Source organism: Typopeltis vanoorti, chromosome 13 (assembly GCF_054136105.1).
Source record: "Typopeltis vanoorti isolate ZY-2024b chromosome 13, IOZ_Tvanoo_1.0, whole genome shotgun sequence".
Lineage (NCBI taxonomy): Eukaryota > Metazoa > Arthropoda > Arachnida > Uropygi > Thelyphonidae > Typopeltis > Typopeltis vanoorti.
This window is the reverse complement of record NC_143561.1, coordinates 121705533-121724166: the sequence shown is the minus strand read 5'-3', so window position 1 is coordinate 121724166 and position 18634 is coordinate 121705533. Positions and strand designations below refer to the sequence as shown.

The following is an 18634-nucleotide window of genomic DNA, read 5'->3' as shown; positions in this document are numbered from 1 at the left end:
AGCAATGAGCTTCCCCCTTTCCTCCCCTTTTAGCTAATTTCTGTTGGATTTCAACTGGATTGGATACTGGCTATCTGATAGGTATCAACAAGTTATGTATGGGGGAGCGATATCCAGGAAAAGGAAAGTCACTAGTGCAGTGCCTCAGGGGTCTGTTTTGGGGCCATTACTACTTAACTTGTATATTAACAATATAGGTGAAGATTTGGATGGAGACATTCAGTTGTTTGCAGATGATGCAAAGCTGGGACGAACCATGAAGAGTAGTGAAGATTTTGTGGTCCTACAAGAAAACTTGAATAAATTGAGTGATTGGTAATGGAGATGCAAGTTCAATATTGCAAAATGTAAGGTTTTAAAATTTGGAAAACAAAGATAGGATGCATAATTTATGCTTGGTGAGAATTTATTGTTGGAAGTAGAGGAAATAAGAGATCTGGGGGTGATAGTGGATAAGGATCTAAAATTTAGGGGACACATCGCCAAAATTGTGAAGACAACACAAAGGCCTCTGGGAATGATGCTGTGGACACTGATGTGTAGATGTAGGAAGATTCTTGTTCCATTGTATAAGGCTTTGATTAGGCCAACATGGACTTTTGTGAGATATGGTCACCGTGTTTTCAGAAGGATGAAGAGATGTTGCAAAGGGTCCAAAGGAGACTGACTAAGGTAGTTTCTGACCTCTGGAATGTTGAGTATGAGGAAAGATTGAGAAGATGTAATTTTCAGAGTCTGTTGGACAGGAGGAAGAGGGGAGATATAATAGAGACCTACAAGTTGGTAAGGGGTTGTTATAGGATCAATGCTGGAGAAGTTCTACAGAGAATAGTAGGAGATCAGGGGAGAACCAGAGGTCATCCCTGGAAACTTGAGAGGCAGGTTTTTTTTGTGCAGAGTTGTAAATGATTGGAATGCCTTGCCTGAGAGTGTGGTGTCTGCAAGGAGTTTGAATGTGTTCAAGGCACAGTATGATGAGCTGTGTGTGTAATAAAAGGACCTCCTAGATGAGTCTTTGACTTCATGAGGTCTTGGGGTAATAATAATAATAATAATAATAATAATTGAATACTTGGAAAAGCTAGCTATGAATACAGCCACTCTCAGAGCAGTGGTTTAGCTACACTATGTTGATGATGTGTTTGCTATTTGACAACATGGTCCAAACACATTGGATATATTTTTAGAGCATTTAAATAGCTAGCTAACATCCTAAAATCCACTTCACAATGGAAAAAGAAGCTAATGACTGTCTGCCCTTCCTATAAATAGAAATTCCTATAAACAGTGCTCTTACTGCTGAACTCTTACTGGTTAAGTAGATGGATACATTTAACCTATATTTGATCTATAATGCCAAGCATGAAAGCACTTTTCACTCATTCATATGGAACAGAACCTATACCCCAGATCTGTGTATAGTCTCTTAAGACTCTGAAAACCACCTTCTACCAACATCCAGAACCATCCTCAGCAGATTCCCTAACAGCCAGCACTCTCCTACACAAATAGAGACAGGCACATCAATTCCCATCATCACTGGCACAGCAATTGCTAGATGTAATCCTCACAGATCCAAGTGGAATGTATTTGAAAAGCAAATTGATCAAATCATTATAGCAACACCACTCACTCACTCCTAATAGCTACCCCAGATATGTTAAACTAATCAAAACTGCAGCCAAAGCCTATTCCTAAAGACTACAGAAAACAGTACATCCAGTGCTGGAGCAAGGAAACTGCAGAACTTTTAGTGAAATGTGAAGAAACTGAAAGAACCATCTGGTGCTAAGGATCTCGTAGCAGCACTCAACAAAAATAAAAAGGAAAGATGAATCTTAAGCATCCATGAACTTGACTTCTTCAAAACTAGCCAAAACGGCTGGTCACTTCAAAGAAAATTAGGTGGGGCAGAACTAACAGTATACAAACCACCAGCGATAACTCCAGACCAAATGGTTAATCATTCGATCTCGAGTTTTCTACTGAAAACCTCCAAGATACATCCCCACTATACCAGGAAAATAACCCTGCAATCTATCATCAGAAAAAACCTGAAGACAGCCCCGAGCTCCCCGAACTTGTTTGCCCAGGTTAAGGTGTAAGGCTTGCTGTATCTCTAAGAAAGATACAGGAAGCCTTAAAACTCATCAAGAATGGCAAAGCTGCAAGAGAGGATGGTCTATTCCCCGAGTTTCTCAAACATCTCAGCCAACGAGGTCAAACATCGCTGGCTGCCCTGTTCGCAAAAATTATAATAACTGGAGAATTACCAAAACTATGGCAGAAAGCCAAAATAATTGCTGTACCCAAACCAGGGAAAGATCCAAATAATGTCAAAAATTTATAGCTTATCTCCTTGCTTTGCTCCACCTTTAAGCTCTTTGAAAGAATTCTCCTTAAAAGAATTTCACCACTCATCGAAAGAGCACTCAAGATGGCTTCAAGCCGGGAAGAAGTTGCTGTGACCAGGTCCTGATCCAGAGAGATTGAAGCAGGCTTTCAGAAGAAACTTAAATCTGGAGTCACTTTCATCGACCTAACATCAGCTTATGATACAGTCTGGATCAGGGGCCTCCTCCTAAAACTAGGTAATATAATAAGTTGCAAAAAAACTTTCCATCTCTTCAAATCTATTCTCTCCAATAGAAAGATCTGGATCCATATTGATGGAAAAAAAAGCAGGCCCAGATTCCTCCACAGTGGTCTCCCACAAGGCTCTGTATTAGCCCCTTTACTCTTCAACATCTACATGTCCGACATGCCACATACCAGATCAAGCAAATTCATGTATGTTGTTGACCTAGCAATCCTTCACCAGTGTACTTCCTTTTGTCAACCTGGAAACAACCTTGAACACGGACCTAAACATCTTGGAAGAGTACTTCAAGCAATGGTACCTGTAGCCAAATCCAGTGAAAACTGTGTCCACCGCATTCCACCTAAACAATGCGGAGACAAATCGACACCTGAAAATCTTTTTTTGGCAAGATGGTAGAACATGAACCTCACCTCAGAAATTGCTTGGAATGAGCCTGGACAGAAGCCTAGCCTATAAAGGGCACATCAACAACCTGCCCAACAAAATGAAAACGAGAAATAATATCATTTCAAGGCTTGCTGGAACAACCTAGGGTTATGTGGCAGAAGTCCTAAGGTCATTTGCACCAGCTATTTCATTATCTGCAGCAGAATACTGTGCTCCCATCTGCTGGGAAAGAAGTGCACATACTAATATATATCATAGATACCCAGCTAAACTCTACCATGCGCACAGTTAGTGGGACACTGAGAAGCACCCCTCTGCTCTGGCTGCCTGTCCTATCCAACATTGCTCCACCAAATATACTGAGAAGACAAGCTTTGATTAAAGAATTTAATAAAGTAATGAGCAACCCCCTCCACCGGACTCTCAAAAATCCACCCAGTCTTCACCAAAATCAAGAAACCAATGTCTGACATGTGGAGAGAACACTAGTCCAACAGTCTCCCAACATATTCTGGGGAGCACGGGGTTGAAGATCCCCGTGCTCCCCAGCCTGGTTTGCTGGGGAGGAAGATTTGATCATCTGTCAACAGGATCAGAACTAACCAGGGCAGATGTGGCTACATACTACACAAATGGAAACTGTCAGACCACCCTTATTTTGACTGTTCACCCCCCCCCCCCATAGCCCAGACTATCACCCATATTGTGAACAACTGCCCAAGATGCCAATTTCACGGTAACCTCCAGGACATCCACAAGCTGATGGATGAGGCCCTGGATTGGCTTTCTAGATTAGACATTATAGCTGCATTGTATTCTTTTTTGCCATAAGAATAAATAAACTTGAGGGGATTTATGTAATTTCAATATCACTTTCTTTAATATTATTATTATTTTTTGGGGGGGGGAGGAATGGGGAATCCCATCCCATCCATGATAAGTTGTACACCTTTTGTACATTAATATTGTGGATGAACTAAGGTGTTTGATAATTCAGAAGCTTTGCTTGAGAGGTATGGAAGTTTTACGATCTTCAGTCTCCAGATTTGCTTTTTTTGCAGGATGATGTTGTTAATGGGAAATGAATTAATCTACCACTCAAAGACATTCCTAAACATTCAAACAAATATCCATGTCCATGGTGAGATTCAAACCCAACGTCCACTGGTTGGGAAGTAGAAACAATTTTCAGTCAGCCAACAAGTGCAGTAAACTGAATGATGTGAACTGTAGAATGATTATAATGGAAGTAACTCCATATATCTTCCCCCCCCCACACACACACATACCCTCCTGCACTTTTTATTTTTTCTCCTCCCAAATATTATAGTTTCTTTTTCTGTGAAATTCAGTCCATTCAGATTCAGTTTTTCTACAAAATTCATTACATTCAACTAAAAGTTAGGTTTCTCGAAAAAGATGTGAATATTTTAATCTATTGTTACAACTATATTTTAGATTTGTTCAAATAGATGTGAATGTTATTATTATTATTATCCAGGCCTACATGGAGTCAAAAGACTCATCGTGGGAAGTCGTTTTTAGGATAAAATTCTCGCAAAGAAACCACTCACCCTCTTGCACACACTCTCCTTTCGTAACTTCCAGGGATGGCCCGTCATCGCTCCTTCCCACCATTCCACCAAGTGAAAGAACTCTCCGATGTCTACCATGTAACTGCCTCTCAACAGTGCAAAATTCTCGATCATATCACCTCTCCTTCTTCTATCCACCAAACTCTGCAGTCCACATTCCCTCAGTCAATCCTCATAACTCATATTGTACGGTCCTGAAACCATCTTTGTTATCTGCCTCTGAACCCTTTCCACAGTCAATTTATCCCCCTTCAAATCCTGGCGACCAAATCTGAGAACAATAGTCTAAGTGTGGTCTGATCAGGATCTTATACAACGGAATGATAACTCTTTTATCTCTGCAGGTCAGCGTCCTTCTCATTATTGCAGATACTCTGAGATACCCTCACCACCTTTGCAATATGCTCCTTGAATTTCAATTTTCTATCAATCATCACCCGCAGATTTCTTGTCTCCCCTACCTCCTCCATTGCAGCTCCTCCAATCGAGTATGCATCCTTCCATTGATGGATCCCAAACCTCAAGACCTTACATTTTGCTGCATTAAACCGAAACCCCTCTCCCCCATTCATTTGCCCATCTGTCTAGTTTATTCAAATCCTCTTGCAGAGCTACCACATCTGCACTCTTACTGATAACCCTTCTCAGCTTCACATCATCTGCAAACAACTGAATGTCCCCTTGCAATCCATTGGCAATATTATTGATATAAAGGTTAAACAATACAGGTCCCAGTACTGAGCCCTGTGGAACCCCCACATGTAACCTTCTGCTTCCTTGATATTGCCCCACCATACACAACTCTCTGATACCTATCAGTCAGCCAATGCTAAATCCGTTTGACTAACCCTACATTTAAACCCCTGTGCTGCAACTTAAATATCAGCTTATCATGTGGCACCCTGTCAAATGCCTTTGCAAAATCCAAAAAAATTGTAGTATATGCCTTTCCCTCATCAACTGCTCTTGTCACTTTATTATAAAAGGCAATCATATTACTAAAGCAAGAGCGCCCCTTAACAAATCCATGTTGAATCTAACAGATAACATTACCCTCATCTGCCCAACGCTGGATATAGTCCCTCACTAACTTCTCCAAGACCTTAACAACTACTGATGACACACAAACAGGCCTATAATTAGACACTTCCAGTCTGCTACTGCTCTTATGCAGCGGTGCTGTTTTACCTTCCTTCCATTCCCTGGGTACCTTTTCCCTGCAGCCAAACTTTTATTGAAAAGCCAGGTCAATGGAGCTGTCAGTTCTTTAGCACATTCTCTCAAAACCCTTGGTGAAATACCATCCAGTCCAATAGTTTTACTGGTATCCAGAGTACTCAATATGTTGTGATCTGTTACATGTGTTTAAGAAAGGAATCCCTGTAATACTTCTTCATTTTGGTCTGATTTGATTGAATCTTTCAGAGGACCATAAGAAATATCAGAAACAACCATATTCCAGATTTGATCAACATTATTTGAATGGTTTTCGTTTGAATTCTGCACCATTAAAACCATGATTGTCTAACTGAGCAGAAATTTTCAGGGAGCAAAAACACAATGAGGAATAATTACATTCTAAACTTCATCAATATTGATGTAAATTATTACCTTCAGAAAGATACAGAAGAAAGTGCTCTATCCCACAGGATATGCAGCAATATAAAAAACAACTATATTCCAGCTTTGGTTGAACACGGTGATTTATAGAGATATTTTGTGTGGGAGATATAGAGGAAGAAGAAGAATGATGGTTTTCAGTATTTTTGTATTAACAGGACAGTAAATTCCAGTATTCAACAGGTATGGAGTTTTCTGTTGATCATCTCTGATTAAAATAGGCAGACTCATAATAATTAATTGAAAACTGAAGATACATGTCAAATTGTGTCCTTTTTAATAAGATTAGTCAGAGACATGCTACTGTATATGGTTTAAGAATCACTGCTGTAACATTTCATTTCCAGAGAATCAGATCTAAAAGTTAAGTAACTGACGTGTTATCATTTTATTTTATATTGTGTTTATATGTAATAATACATATTATGAATGTGTCAGAGATAGCTGGTGTCACTCATTACTGAGGAAGGTCTCTCTTCCCTGTTAGGGAAGGGGGGGGGGAGTTGGGTCTACTTCTCCTTTGATGACTCTTACTAGCTTGGGAGAGTGCATATTATACTTGCATATCAATGTCTATGAACAAATGAAGGACATCACAAACATTCATGCCCTTGATGGGATTCAAACCCATAGCCCTTTGGCTGTAGAGCAGATATGCTCAGAAATGTTATTAATCTCTTATTGATGGATATTATTATTAATATATTATGCATAAATATATAGTATATTTGTAAATTAAAGATACGAAGAAATTATATATAGTATATTTGTAAATTTAAGATACCAAGAAATTACGTACTTGGTTTAATCCTTTATCTAAGTGTAAGCAAACACAGTTTGCGCCTGAAGTATCTTCAGGACTGGGGCAACTCGTTGTAAAGGTGGTATGACTTCATATCACTTGCCTTAGTATTACTTCAGCTTATTTACTTAGTATTACTTCAACCTTGGTATCACCTCTGAGTCTGACTCCCACTGATGAGACCTCAATAAAGGTCGAAACTGGTCTGGGTAGTGACCCTTTCCCTAATGCACAGCATTATATACATGTCAGCAAGGAGATGTGCTTTGCATTATGGGTTACTAAGGCGAGTGATGTGAAGTCATACCACCTTTACCACGAGCTGCCCCCAGTCCTGAAGATACTTCAGGTGCAAACTTTGTTTGCTTACACTTGGATAAAGGTTTAAACTAAGTATATCATTTCTTGGTATCTTTGATTTATAGTATAACCAAGTGAAAAACTTTCAACAACTATAGTATATTTGTATCATATTATATACCTCTTCAGTACAATACAGTGCATGTGAGATACATTTGTTACATAGTGGGAAAAATTTGGGGAAGTAAAACATAATATGAGCATGTGTTTAGGAAATTTGTGTTGCCAGCGAAGGTTGGTCAATTGGTAGAGCCTCTGCTACTAATGGCTCACATAAAAAGTTAAGCAAGTTTGAGCACAGTTTGTAGTTGGAAGGGGGTTCAATCGTTCGATGCTGTTGGCACACTCTCCCTCGATGAGTCTGGACTCCCTGGAGGTGTCAAATAACAATAACAACAATAATAAGTGAGCGATAGAGGTGTCAGGAAAGTAAAAAGTGTGACAAAAAAAAGTGATGAATAACAAAAGGACAAAATGTTAGTGGTTGTGAGATTTCATAGTAAAATACAACTGGAAATGAGTGAAAGCAGAAAAGAAAATGTGGAACATGAGATTATGAGGTAATAATAAGAGGAATAGGGCACATATGGAATCCTACATATGACAAAACCTGAGACTGAATGATTTCAGAAATGTCTGGCTAGTATTAAAACTGAAAGAAGAAATAGGAGAAGAGAAGAGAAAGGAATGTAATACACTGTGTGAAAGGGAGGTAATGTTAGAGAGTTTTCTATGGTCATTCATGATAGGGTGAGTACCTAACAGTAGTATGACAAAATTATGTTACCCAGTTGAAAATATTAAGGACATCAGCAAGGCTGTAAGGATACAAAGGGGGAAACTGAAAGAGTTGATACTTTCAAATCATTCATACTGTCAAGGTTTGACAAGTGTGAATGATTTAAAAACTGAAAAGTAATGGCATATACAAGTTACTAGATGAAGAGAAAAAATAAGAGTGGGAGAATAAAGATTTTGAGTCTGCTGCCAATGTACGACAGAGCTGAGTTAAGAAAGAAAGCCCTGATTGCACATGAGTCAATGTGCAATCAGGGATGATTGCACATTGACTCATGTGCAATCAGACTGGATGGATGGACTTATAGACCTGTCAGGAAGGAGACAGGTGAGTATGTTTAGTTTCCCTTGAGGCGAGGGGATGTAAAGAATAACTAAACATATTGGAGTCAGTTTCTCAAGTAACAAATTTCAATGGGATAGTCAATACAAGTTATATCCTTGAGCTCCTAGTTGTGAGCTCAAAGATATACTGCACTTTATATACTAATGCCCCCCCCCCAAAAAAAAAAGTTTTTGGCATTGATTGGCGCAATATAGCCAAGGGTTATAGGCCGGGGGAGTCTCAGTAGATGGAGTATGATGTGGGTACACAAAGAGACTGTGAGAGGTATAGTATTTTCAGATAGGATAGGGATATTGCCAGTAATATCAAATGAAATTGACAAAAAAAATAAAAAGCAGTGTTAATGGGAGGACACAGATGGAGATCATATAAGAAGTGATTCGAAAGGAAATATTCAGTTTTTTACCAATGATACAAACTAGCAGAGTAACAGTTAATTGAGGAATGTAGAGAGTTTGCAGAATAATTTAAATAGACTGATAGTGTGGGAAAAGGATAATGAGTGTCATATTAATGTGGAAAAGTATAAGCTGTGTACTACATTGACCAAACTGAATGATAGGAAGTTTGGAGCTAGGGATTTGGGAGGGGTGATGGGATAAGGTTGAGAATCAGAGGGCATACTGTAAAAAGTGGCCACAGTTGCTTGAAGGATTATTTTGCGATTGAAGAGATAAGCAGAGATAATGAACTCTGTACAGATTTAGTCATCTGGGTTTCTTAGGATGGAGCAGATCCAGATGCAAGTGACCAGGATAGTGAGTGGTCTGTGGACTGCATCCTATGAGATTAAACTGAGGGTTTGTAGATGGCAAAAGAAAGACTCATACATAAATAAAATTATTTTAAAGGACTGATGCAGAGGAAATTTTTCAGTATGTCACATTTTTCACTAAATTACTAGAAGTTAGTGCTCATCTCCTCCCCCATGAAATAATGCTTACACAGCCACTCCCATACAAGAGGTGTTTAGCATTATAATACTGTCAAGTGGGATAGCTCCAAGACTACTATGCTTCATTCCCATGGCTGGACTATTGTTTTCTGTCTTCCAGTCCAAACATATCACCAAAGTAATCCTTACTGGCATGGAAACATACATTCCAACTGAGTGATGAAATAGACTTTGACAATATCATCGACGATTTTGTGAACAGAAAAGCAAGAAAAATAACATTTTAGAATGTTGGAATTAAAGTTTTACTTCAATTTTTAATTTATTTCCCCATATGTCGTTTTGACTTTTTTGTAATTTTTTTAAAAACCTATGTAGGAATTACCAACATTTCTGCCTGCCTAAAGTGACTGAAAAAAAGTTTCTTGTTTGGTCACTAGAGCAGGATTTCTGGACTATGTAAAAAATAAATAAAAATTCAAAATAATTATGAAATTAACCTTTCATGAGTAGGATCACATAAAAAGAATCAATCTACTTAGTTTGACCTCCTTTGTAAAAATAAATAAATAAATTTCACAGTTATTAGAATAATCTGTTTTAAATACAATACAAGTTGTCACTCTACTCTCTCCTCTCTGAACATGCTGAGAGGAGTGATGTTATTAATAGTAACAGTTAAATTAATCTGAGAACTAATTTTAAGTTTTGTATTTGTTTTACAATCTATAAATTTCAGCAAGAATAATTCACTGCATTACTTTATTCAAATGTAAATTTTGTAATGATTTTTGTAAGGTCATATGATTTATTCATTTTGGTATTCTCTAAATACACTTTTGTATAGGTGACAGAGGACTTCCAGGGCTTCCAGGCCCTAAAGGAGCACCGGGGCCAGAAGGATTACCAGGATTCCCTGGAGAAAAGGGAAATAAAGGGGAACCAGCAAGAGAAGGTTTACCAGGGCCAAGAGGTTTACCTGGTCCTCCAGGATTAGATGGCCCTAAAGGTATGTATACATTTTTTAAATTTTATAATTGTCTTACAGGTATTAAATGATATTATATGATAATAAGTCAATGAAAAATGTAGAATTCTTATACAGTTCTGGATGGAAATGCCGAGTTTATGCAATGCAATGTAATCCATAATTAATGATCCCTCTCTCACATACTCACTTCAATTCCTCTCTCTCACAGATGTTCAGTTCCTACCTTCTGCCTCTTCTACAGATACTTTCATCGACAGTGCTCTGCTGAATTGGCCACTATTTTTCCTCTACTCTCCTCCAAAATCATTAAAACAAAAGCCACTGCTAACCAACACCCTTTTACAGTCCAGCTTGAAACTCACCAAACCAACTTCACTGCCTCCTCTTACATTCCATCTACTTCTGTCCTTTGGAACAGTCTCCTACCCTGCCTTACCCACAGATTACAATCCTCACCTGGTCAAGCAAAATATGAACAGATTCCTCCTTTCATCTATTCCTATTCCTCTTGCACTAATGTTATTCCACATATGGCACTAATGTTATATAGGTCTTGTGGCCTTTCATGTGTGATATTTATATATATATATATATATATATATACTAGGGGGGGCTCTTTCCCCCCTGGCATGTATGGCACCCTCCCCCCCCCCCCGAGTTCCAGGCTGGTAAGACAAAAAACGTAACATAAAAACATTTCAAATTTCGGCTTACTTTTTTATATATATATATATATACTGTATTTTTCCGTGTATAAGATGATACTTTTTTCTAAAATTTTTAGACCAAAAATTTGGGGTTGTCTTATACACAGGGGGGGGGGGTAACTAGTTGAGAGACCCAAAACTGCCGATACCTTGTCTCTGCGAACAGGCTTCCACCAATCACTAGCCTTTGTTAACTCTGACGATTGACGTCATTAATGGCTGATTCTGAATAAACCATTCATAACTCTGAAAACATTCATACGTCTGCAACTCATTAGCAGGGTAAGTTAATGTATTAACAATATTTTGAGCACCAGCCCATAACAATGTCCAAAAATAAAACATGATTGTCATATTCTTCAAAATTCAAGTTAAAAGTCATCAATTACGTAAAAGAACATGGAAATATAGCTTCAGAGAGACAGTTTGGACCTCTTCCCACTGAGTGTATGATTAGACAGTGGAGATGTTTAAAATATTGATTTCTTAATTTTGGCTTTGAAAAAGTAGGGTTCATCTTATACATGGGGACATCTTATACATGAAAAAATATGGTATATATCACACATGAAAGAACCCTGGCTGGCACAATGCTAATAAGAGTCAATTCATGTTGAAGGGAGAGAAAGGAATAAAGCGATGTACGAATTCATCACCAACATCTGAAATCATGTACTTTTATGCATAACATTTTCCAACTGTTGTACAAGCAAAATAGTTACCACTTTAAAAAATAGAATTTTCATAAAAGAAAATCAAATTTTCCCACATATAATAATAAACACTCATCATTGATTACCCTATTATCGAAATGGATCTCTGGTCAGATAGCAAAACTAAAACTTCATTCTCATTACAACTTTTATGTATTTTATAGCTACTCACTTTCTTTAATGCAAATATAAAACCCAAGTTATCATTTGAATAAAAAACTTCCCCAGCTCTATATGAGACCAGTTAACTCATATTCATTTTTCATTATAAAGGTTCTTCACTTCCTAGACAGAACTCTACTCACTTTTCACTTCTTTGATGTTTAATCAAAGAAGTGAAAAATAAGTGAAAATAATTGCTGGAAATAGTTTGATAGCTTTGTTGTGTCGGAAAAAATGATGAGTCATCCCTTTTTTCCCACCCAACATTAAGTTACCTCAAAAGCCAGCATGCTTGTGCCTCCGGATGGGAAGTGTACTGTATAATGTCCTGAGAAAATGTAAATATCCAGATGTGTAAATTCCAAACTTTATTAAGATAGCCCATAAGTATTAAGATAACAATTGTGAATGAATTAAAGTAGAAAGTTATGTAATATTAACAAGTAAATATGTATAAGCTAAGTACAAGTTTTAAGACATGTGAAGACAGTTCGTAGTCACGGCGTCCAGTCGGCTGCCGCCATATGCGTGACGACACCGCCGAGTGAGGGAGCTGCTCCGGAGTATATAAGTTTCGGCGGGAGTTCGAATCGCTCTCTTATCTCTTTTCTCTTGTCTGTTACCTCGGATCGCTTTTGTCTTGTCTCCGAGTTTCGTCGGCACCAAGTTTCCCATAGGAGAGTTATGTAGAGCTTGCTGCCACGTGTAGCAAGGATCTCCCCTTGCTATGCATGTTACATCGGTCAAAGCTGCAACTACAATGTGTTCAAACGCATTTTGGAGAAAGAGCCGCTGATGAAATCCATGTCAGCATACAGATCTGTGCATGAGTGTTTTCGGTTCGTGTAGAACAAAGGAACAAAGCCCGCCATCAGAGGAGATACTGTGAACAGATCAGAATACATAGTCAAAAGCAAGAATGGTAAGCGAAGATTTTCTTATATTAATGTAGGATTAAAGTATCCGTGGAGTAAAAAAACAGAAGTTAAGAACACATGCTATTTACGTGTTGTACCACAAGAACAGTCTGAAATTTGGACACTTGTGTCTACTGTTAAGAAGAAAACATATTAGGCTCCAGCCGAACAGGTGGCCGAGCTCCAAACTGTTTAAATGATTTAAGAAAAGTAATGTCATATGATCAGAAAGTGATTAAGTGTTAATAGGTATTTTGGGGGAGAGAATTAAGTAGAAATAAGTACTGTTGTCCTAGAGAATTACATGTCAGATTTATTGAATTGTCTAGTGTTTATATGTAATGTTTCATATATGATATTATCAGGTAACTTAATTGTGAGAGTCTGAGGATAGATATATGTACAGAGGTGAGGAGTTTATGTCTAGTAAGAGATCATAGTGCAGAAGTTTAAATGTGTTTAATTAAGTAAGGGGAATCCAGACTCTTTTAAGGTTAAGAATTCAAATGACATGTATACTTGTCTTTGTAAAATAATAAATGTGTTTCTTTTTACATAATCAATTGAGTTTGTCATATCTTCTGCGGATTTGAATTACCGTTTGGAAAATTTCGTACCATGCATTTAAGGGGGAAACCAATAGTGATATGTGAATAGGGACCACGACTGCATATATCCTGATCCCTACAATTTTCCTTAAGTATTTTAGATAGTGTATCAGAATTTAGTTGCCGGCTGGCGCAGCCCTAAATCTATACAAATTTGTCTGCAACCGAAAGTCTGATAGCAAGAGATACAAAGTTTAATGTTAACTAGTAATGGGTAAAGTAAAAGAAATTAAAGATGAAACATAAAGAAATAAAAGGGGATATAACAGCTTCTTTGAAATTGCACAAAGTGCACCGATAACTACTGGGATGACTTTGGTGTGTTTAAGCCACAGCCGGCCAACTTCGATTGCTACATCTCAATATTTTCCAGTTCTTTGTTGTTAATGTTGGTACCACGGTATTGTGATATCAGTAATTCAAACCTGTCAATATTTTTCGATAATTGTGATGTCAGGGTCTATTGTGTTCTAAGTGCTGATCGGTTTGTATTCTAAAATCCCAGAGAATTTTTGCTGTTTCGTTTTCCAGTACTGTCTGTATTTTGTGCTTCCACCAGTTATCAGAAGTAGAAAAGCCATATTTTTTGCATACATCCCAAAGACTTATTTTGGCCACTTGATCATGGCGGTATTTATAATCAGTTTGAGCTGTCTTGCTGAAGGCACTGATTAGATGTTCTACAGTCTCATCTTTTTGATCAATCAAAAAGTCATCATCACATCAATAATAATAGCAAATGCAGATTATGTTCAAAATTTTTGCTTTGATTGCATTAGTTTGTAATGCCTGTTCTTGAGCTGATAGAATAAATCCTTCTGTTTCTTTTTTATTATATCCATATTGTAGCAATTGCCCCATCTTGTTCACATCAGTTTTGTCCTCAGTATCTTGAAGAAATTGGCCATGCAAGGATTTATTTTTCCAGCGCACATATCGGTTATTTTACTGTTCCTTTTTGTAATCAGATTTGTTTCCTGTTGCTTTTAGAAGGCCCTCTTTTGTAATTTGCTTCAAGCATTTGCTCAGAGCTATTGTCGATGTAACTTTTTAAACTAATTTCTTCTTCTTCTTCCACAATCTGCCTCACTTGCACCAGACTCCATCTACCCTCTCCTTCGTAGGTACAACTGGTCATCATCACTACGTGGATGTAATGCATGATGCATAGTCATTAATTTTCTAGTTTTGCAGTTCAGTTTGTACAGGTCATCTTTTTATTATTATTATTACGGGTATCTCCATGGAGTCAGTAGACTCATCGTGCAAGACCCAAACTATCAAAACATTATCTATCATATCTCTTCTTGAATTCATTTACAGATAAAGAACTCACAACTGAGTCAGGCAATGCAATCCACTCATTCACAACTTTCCAGGCAAAAAACCTTGTTCTCACACCCTTGTTAACCACACTTTTCCTTAATTTCCAGGGATGACCTCTTGTTCTTCCATCACTATCACACAACTGAAATATTTCCCCTGCATCAATCTTATAAAAACCTTTTAATAATTGAAATGTTTCTATCATATCCCCTCTTCTCTGCCAATCACCCAACCTCTGCAATCCACAAGCTCTCAATCTATCAATGTAGGGAGCATTTTTTACATTACTCACCAGCTTAGTTACTCTCCTCTGAACCCATTCCACAACCTCCTCATCTCCAAGGAATCCAGGTGCCAGACCTGAGCACAATAATCCAAATGCGGAAGTAGCAATAGTTTATAAAGGGGAATAATAACCTCTTTATGTCTGGATGTTAGTGTGTTCCTCAATAACCAAGTAATCCTATGTGCAATCTTGAACACCTTAACAATGTGTCCTCTGAACTTCATCTCCCTATCCACCAACACCCCTAAGTCCCTAGCCTCATCAATCTCTTGGAGTAACGTTCCATCAATGTAATACATAGCTGGTAATCTTTTGATCACAAAATGCATAACTTTATATACTTTTCCACATTGAACTGACATCCGTTACCTTTTGCCCATTTTGCCAGCTTATTTAAATCATCCTGCAAACTCTCAACATCAGCTTAATTTTTTATTGCACTAACCAACTTTGCATCATCAGCAAACAACTGAATATCTTCAATCCCTTTAAGCCATTTCCTATATCATTTATGTACAAATTAAACAACAGTGGTCCAAGCACAGAACCCTGAGGTACACCACTAGTCACCTGCCTCATCCTGGACTCTGCTCCTCCATACACCACCTTCTGGTATCTCTCCCTGAGCCATTTTCTTATCCATATCACCAGTTTAGTATCCATCCCCCATCTGCTCCAATTTGCGCAACAGTATTCTATGGGGTATCCTGTCAAAAGCCTTAGCAAAATCCAGAAGTACTACTGTGTAGCCATTTCCTTTGTCCAACTTAGATATCATTCTATTATAAAAAGTTAATACATTGCTAAGGCAGGATCGACCTTTAACAAAACCATGTAGGCCCCTATAGAGTATCATATCCTGATCCACCCATTCTTGAATTTTGTCTTTAACCAACTTTTCCAATACTTTTACCACCACTCCCGAGATGGTGATTGGTCTGTAATTAACTACCACAGTTTTAGAGCCACCTTTATGCAAAGGAAGTACTTTACCCTCCCTCCACTCCCTATGGGCAATACCAGAGTGCAAGTTTAAGTTAAATAACCAAGTAAGAGGAGTTGACAATTCCTTTGCATATTCACGCAACACCCGAACTGATATTCCATCTAAACCTACAGCAGTGTTTGAATTTAAATTATGCAATATACTAAGTACCTTTGATTTCTTAACTTCAATTCTCACATTAGTTATTGCTACAGGTACAGAGATATCCTCACTTGGATGATAGTCATTTGAAAAGTGATCACTCAGTATCTCTACTATTACATCTGAATTTGTCACCTCAATACCATCAGCACCCACTAAAGTTATCCTTCCGAAGTCATTCTTCCTTTTATTTGCCACATAGCAGAAGAACTCTTTGAGATTACTCTTGATCTCCTTGGCTAAGGTCTTCTCATAATCTGATTTAGCTTTTCTTACTATGCTGGTAACCTTCTTAGCTTGAGCCTTGTACTGCTCATGGGTGTACTGATTGCCTTTCTCCTTGTAAATTCTCCATAACATTTTCTTTTCTTGCAGATCAAGCTTGTACTACTCATCTATCGAATGCCTACTTTGTTTTTCTTCCTGACCATGGGGACACAATCTGATATTGCCTTCTTTTGTCCAATCTATTATACCAGCTGGTATAGCCCAAGAATTCATTGCTTTAGTTGTGTTTAATCCTAGTTTTGTTTTCAGAATATTTCTGACTCTTTTGGTATATTCTGCTGCTGCTGCTTGTTGTTTAACTTTCGAATGGAGAATATCACTGGTTTCTAATATTCCTAGATATTTATAGTGTTCGTTAGTTGAAATTGCTTTTATATATTTCTCTTGATCAAAGTTAAAATTGCTACTATCATTAATTTTTCCTTGTTTTATAGATAAAATTGTGCATTTATCTAAACCAAATTCCATTTTGATGTCCTGACTGAAAATACGAACTGTGTTCATAAAGAGTCTATTTGCTATGCTGATTTTCCATATAACTTTATGGAAAATCAGCATATATCAACACTATATTGTCTTTCCTAGTATTTCTATTTTTCTTTTTCATCTTATTTATTGGAATTTATAAGTTCTGACATGTAATATTTTATTAGATCATTATTTGTTTTATAAAATTTTACTTTATTATCATCAGTCCAGAGATTTTGAAAATAAGTTACCCATTTTTCTAAATCTATTGTTTGCATTTTTGAACCTTTTATTTTTTTGTTCATGTTTTTTATTGCTAATAAATTGGCTATATATATTCTTTTACAATTCTGTTACAAAATTGTTCATCTCTCCCTTTGTTTTTTTTCCTTACTTCTTGTTTTGCAATTGCACTGTTCCTATTGTCTTTGAATTTAGCCATTTCTTATGTCTTTGTTCCAATTTTGTAGTCTTCTTTTTCTATTCCAGTGCTACTTTTGTCAAGATTTGTTTCAGATTTTCCCATTCCTCTTTTGAGTCATTTGAATCAGGTGTGGTTTCTGTTTTAAAATCGGATCATTTTTGATACTGTTGTCTAGTGTAGGGATCGTGATGCATTGATCAGTAGTTGTTGATCAGATCAATAACTACTAAAATAAAGACCCAAAAGGTGTCAGTTTGGCTATGCAAAATTACATAAGTCAAGTTGATATTATTATTATTATTAAACAAGACCTCATGGAGTCAAAGACTCATCTAGGAGGTCCTTTTATCTCACACACATCTCATCATACCGGGTCTTAAACACATTCAAACTCCTTGCAGACACCACACTCTCAGGCAAGGCATTCCAATCATTCACAACTCTGCACGAAAAAAACCTGCCTCTCACTCCCCTACTCGCACCCTCTTTATACAGTTTCCAGGTATGACCTCTGGTTCTCCCCTGATCTCCCACTATTCTCTGTAGAACTTCTCCACCATTGATCCTATAACAACCCCTTACCAACTTGTAGGTCTCTATCATATCTCCCTTCTTTCTTCTCTCCACTAGACTCTGCAAATTACATCTTTTCAATCTTTCTTCATACTCGACATTCCAGAGGTCAGAAACTACCTTAGTCAGTCGCCTTTGGACCTTTTCCAACATCTCTTCATCCTTCTGAAAACCAAGTGACCAAATCTGGGCACAGTAGTCCATGTGTGGCCTAATCAAAGCCTTATACAATGGAACAAGAATCTCCCTACTTCTACACGTCAGTGTCCTCCTCATCATTCCCAGAAGTCTTTGTGTTGTCTTCACAATTTTGGCGATGTGTCCCCTAAATTTTAGATCCTTATCCACTATCACTCCCAGATCTCTTATTTCCTCTACTTCCAACAATATATTCTCACCAAGCATAAATTCTGCATCCCATCTTTGTTTTCCAAATTTTAAAACCTTGCATTTTGCAACATTGAACTCGCATCCCCATTTGCTTGCCCAATCACTCAATTGATTCAAGTCTTCTTGCAAGGCCACAACATCTTCACTACTCTTTATGGTTCGTCCCAACTTTGCATCATCTGCAAACAACTGAATATCTCCATCCAAATCTTCGCCAATATCATTAATA

General features: G+C 37.6%; 1 protein-coding gene across 1 annotated transcript in view; it reads left to right on the top strand.

Annotated features, from left to right (window-relative positions):
• The window catches only part of Col4a1 (Collagen type IV alpha 1), a 903940-nt gene that overhangs the window by 617348 nt on the left and 267958 nt on the right, over positions 1 to 18634 (top strand). Inside the window, exon 26 of the mRNA XM_090402880.1 lies at positions 10253 to 10414. Coding sequence (XP_090259006.1) covers positions 10253 to 10414 — 162 coding nt within the window. The remainder of the gene's footprint in view (positions 1 to 10252; positions 10415 to 18634) is intronic.